The 3051-nt window shown below is 30.9% G+C and overlaps 1 protein-coding gene across 1 annotated transcript in view; it reads right to left on the bottom strand.

The window, feature by feature from the left end:
• LOC107614214 overlaps positions 2196-3051 on the bottom strand; it is a gene marked incomplete in the record, with an annotated part of 1116 nt that continues 260 nt past the window's right edge. The window contains 1 exon segment of the mRNA XM_016316444.2: positions 2196-3051. Coding sequence (XP_016171930.2) covers positions 2706-3051 — 346 coding nt within the window.

Here is a 3051-nt window from a genome sequence, read left to right as displayed (position 1 = left end):
AATAATGAGAATATTAAATAATATGAATAATAGATATGACAGATGTTCAATTTAATAAATATACAGATGATTATGTTTATTATTTTTAATTAGATTGTTATTTCTTTTGATTCAATTTATTCATACATAGTTAACAATAGCTAGATGTTCAATTCACCAGATGTACAGATGATTATTCTAATGTTAATGTTTAAAAAGTAATTTGAAGATGGAATATTTTTTTACTTTATTAGATTAATTCTAGAGTCTATTATTTACATTATTTACAAAAATTATTATCTACCTAACAAAATTCTATTATCTTATATTCGAATCAACACCAATTAAACGTTTTAACCAAAAAATGTTAACCCTCAATTTTCTCCATTTTATTTACAATGAGGGATCTTATAACTTTTTAAGATATAGATAAATCATGAACATGTTTATCATCTGACAGAAAGAAAAAAAAAAGAGATATATATCCACATTGATTGAACCTAACAAAGGAAAGCAAGGCTTTGATTTTGGAATAGAGCATGTATTGATGGATGGCCCAATACTCTTCTTGTGTCAGGATTAGAACTCATCAATTGCACATGCACCATGTGGTCCTCCTGTTACTATAATTAATAATTTTATAATTTATTTATTATTAATAATATTATTTATATTTTATTTTATTTTATTTTATTTTATATTTTTTTGGAAATGATATAAAAATTATATCTAATGTTCCTACTCAGTGAGGTTGAAAGCAAGAAGCTAGCAAACATTGAATATGTAACAAAGCAACAATATAAAACAAAAACAAAGTAAACTAATGCTTTGAGATGAAAAGAACCTAAGAAATCAGTTATGAATCCATTATCCATGTTAGCATAATTTGCCAAACAAGTACATTTCAAGCAATTTCTTATTTAAAGTGACATCCTCACAGCCATGAGCTCATGTTTAAGTAAATTGCTCAATTAACTGCTACAATTATTGAATTACGTATGAAACAATACAAGTAACTTTGAAGAAGGGGGTATGTTAGTTACATAGATTTATTATTCATTGTACAAAATATTTAGAAGAGTGAATTTAATCTCTTGTTTTTTTTCTCCCTCAATCAAAGGTCCAGTTTTGACACATGTATATGTAGTCATTACTAAGCATTTTTAAGACTGCAATAGAAGAAAACAATTTTAAAATAAGGTAGTAGACTTCTAATTTAATATTAGGTAAAAAGATATGTTAATTATTTACTAAAATATGATTTTGTACATAAAAGCTAATCCAACAATTTAAAAAAGAAAATATTGGAAACAAATTTGTTATTATTATAATACTATTTTTTTTTAAAAAAAATTATGAGCTATTTTATCTTATATATGAAATCGAATATTGAGACTAAAATGTTATCTACCCAAGATAACTAAGACTATATAGTTAAATTATAGGAAAAATCTTTTTTATTTTGTGTTTAGTAATTAGGCCATAGCTAATAACACAGCCAACTACTAACAAACTCACAGTTGCAACAAACAAATTCTTGAAGAACATTTGTTAGATGCTTCACCATATAAATTCACAGGATTATGACTCTCCAACAAATAACAAGTTACACTCCATCATATCAAATCCCTCTCTCACAACCTCCGTCCACGCACTAAGTTGGAACTGTACTGGAAAAGAAAGAAATATCACTAACCACCTACTTTTGTTTTTCCATCCATCTATTCAATCCTGTTTATTTCAACTTTTTTCAATTTAGTCCAGCATCACATGGAGGGAAGAAACTTGCATCACTAAAGAAATAAAGAAAAGACAGTGACACCTTAGTGAGACTAAACATTCAAACGGAAAGCAACTAATCAAATTTGATCTCCTACAATTCAACCACAATCAAAGGCTTTTTTTCCCTTGTAGTGATTTATTAATACTCATTAATAAATCCCATTGTCAATTTGGTCAAAAAACTTTTCACTTGTATCAAAAACTGAGAAATACACCACAAAACAAACACCTTTGAGTTTTACTACTTACTAAATATGTTAAACTTGAAAACATCAAAAAGATTTACCAACTTCAATAACTTCAAATCTAGAATCATCAAATTTGCACTAACACTCTTAACAAATTGTGCTTTTCTAACTGAGAAATAAATTATTGCATCTACCTTCACAAATCAAATTTCACTAACATAGTAATAAACAAATCAAATACAGAAATACTACCATAAACTACATCATATGCCATATATTTCATTGCTGTTGATAAAAATCAACATCATATATTTGCAAGTAACTTTACAAAAATCAGTCACCATTTCCATCATTTACCAAATATGACAAAATATCAAAGTAACTTCCCAAATTATTACATATCTCTCTACCTTCCCCCTAATAGACTATGACTACTAACTCCATTTAATTTCCAAACAATACCATATCTGGTTCGACTTCGCCTCGCCAGCCACCTTCACATACCCACCAAAACTCAACAATTGGAAAAATATATATATATGGTAAAAAAAAAAAAAAGAAAAGGAAATACACTCCTTAGTGTAAAATGTTTAAATATATATAATTTTTTATCTATGTATATGATGTAAATTAGCAGGGTCTGAACTCTGAAGTCCATCCAGTAATTTGATTTGATTGGATTGTATTCGATTTAAACCGGATCAACCCATTAAAATTCTATTTTAAGAATCGATTGTGACACATCAGCATGCCACATTAGCATAATCTCCAATCCAGGCGAACCTCATCGGCGGCAAGGCCCTGAACGTGGTGGCTGGGTTTCCGGAAAGTGACTATGTGGCTGCTGACCATGAACGCCGTCACGCGCTCCGAAACCCTAACATCCTCCATCTTCATCTCATGGAGTCTGGCTACATACTCCGGCACGTGCACCAGGTCCCACACAACCCCCATCCCACCAGGCTTCAATACCCTCACCATCTCTGCCACCGCTCTCATCCTCTCCGCCGCAGCCTCCGCCGTCTTCACACCGTGCTCCTTCCCGACCGTGTGCACAAACGCGCCAGACACCACCACGTCGAAGCAATTGTCCGGGAACGGC

Source organism: Arachis ipaensis, chromosome B08 (assembly GCF_000816755.2).
Source record: "Arachis ipaensis cultivar K30076 chromosome B08, Araip1.1, whole genome shotgun sequence".
Classification (NCBI taxonomy): domain Eukaryota; kingdom Viridiplantae; phylum Streptophyta; class Magnoliopsida; order Fabales; family Fabaceae; genus Arachis; species Arachis ipaensis.
This window is presented reverse-complemented; position numbering and strand designations above follow the sequence as displayed.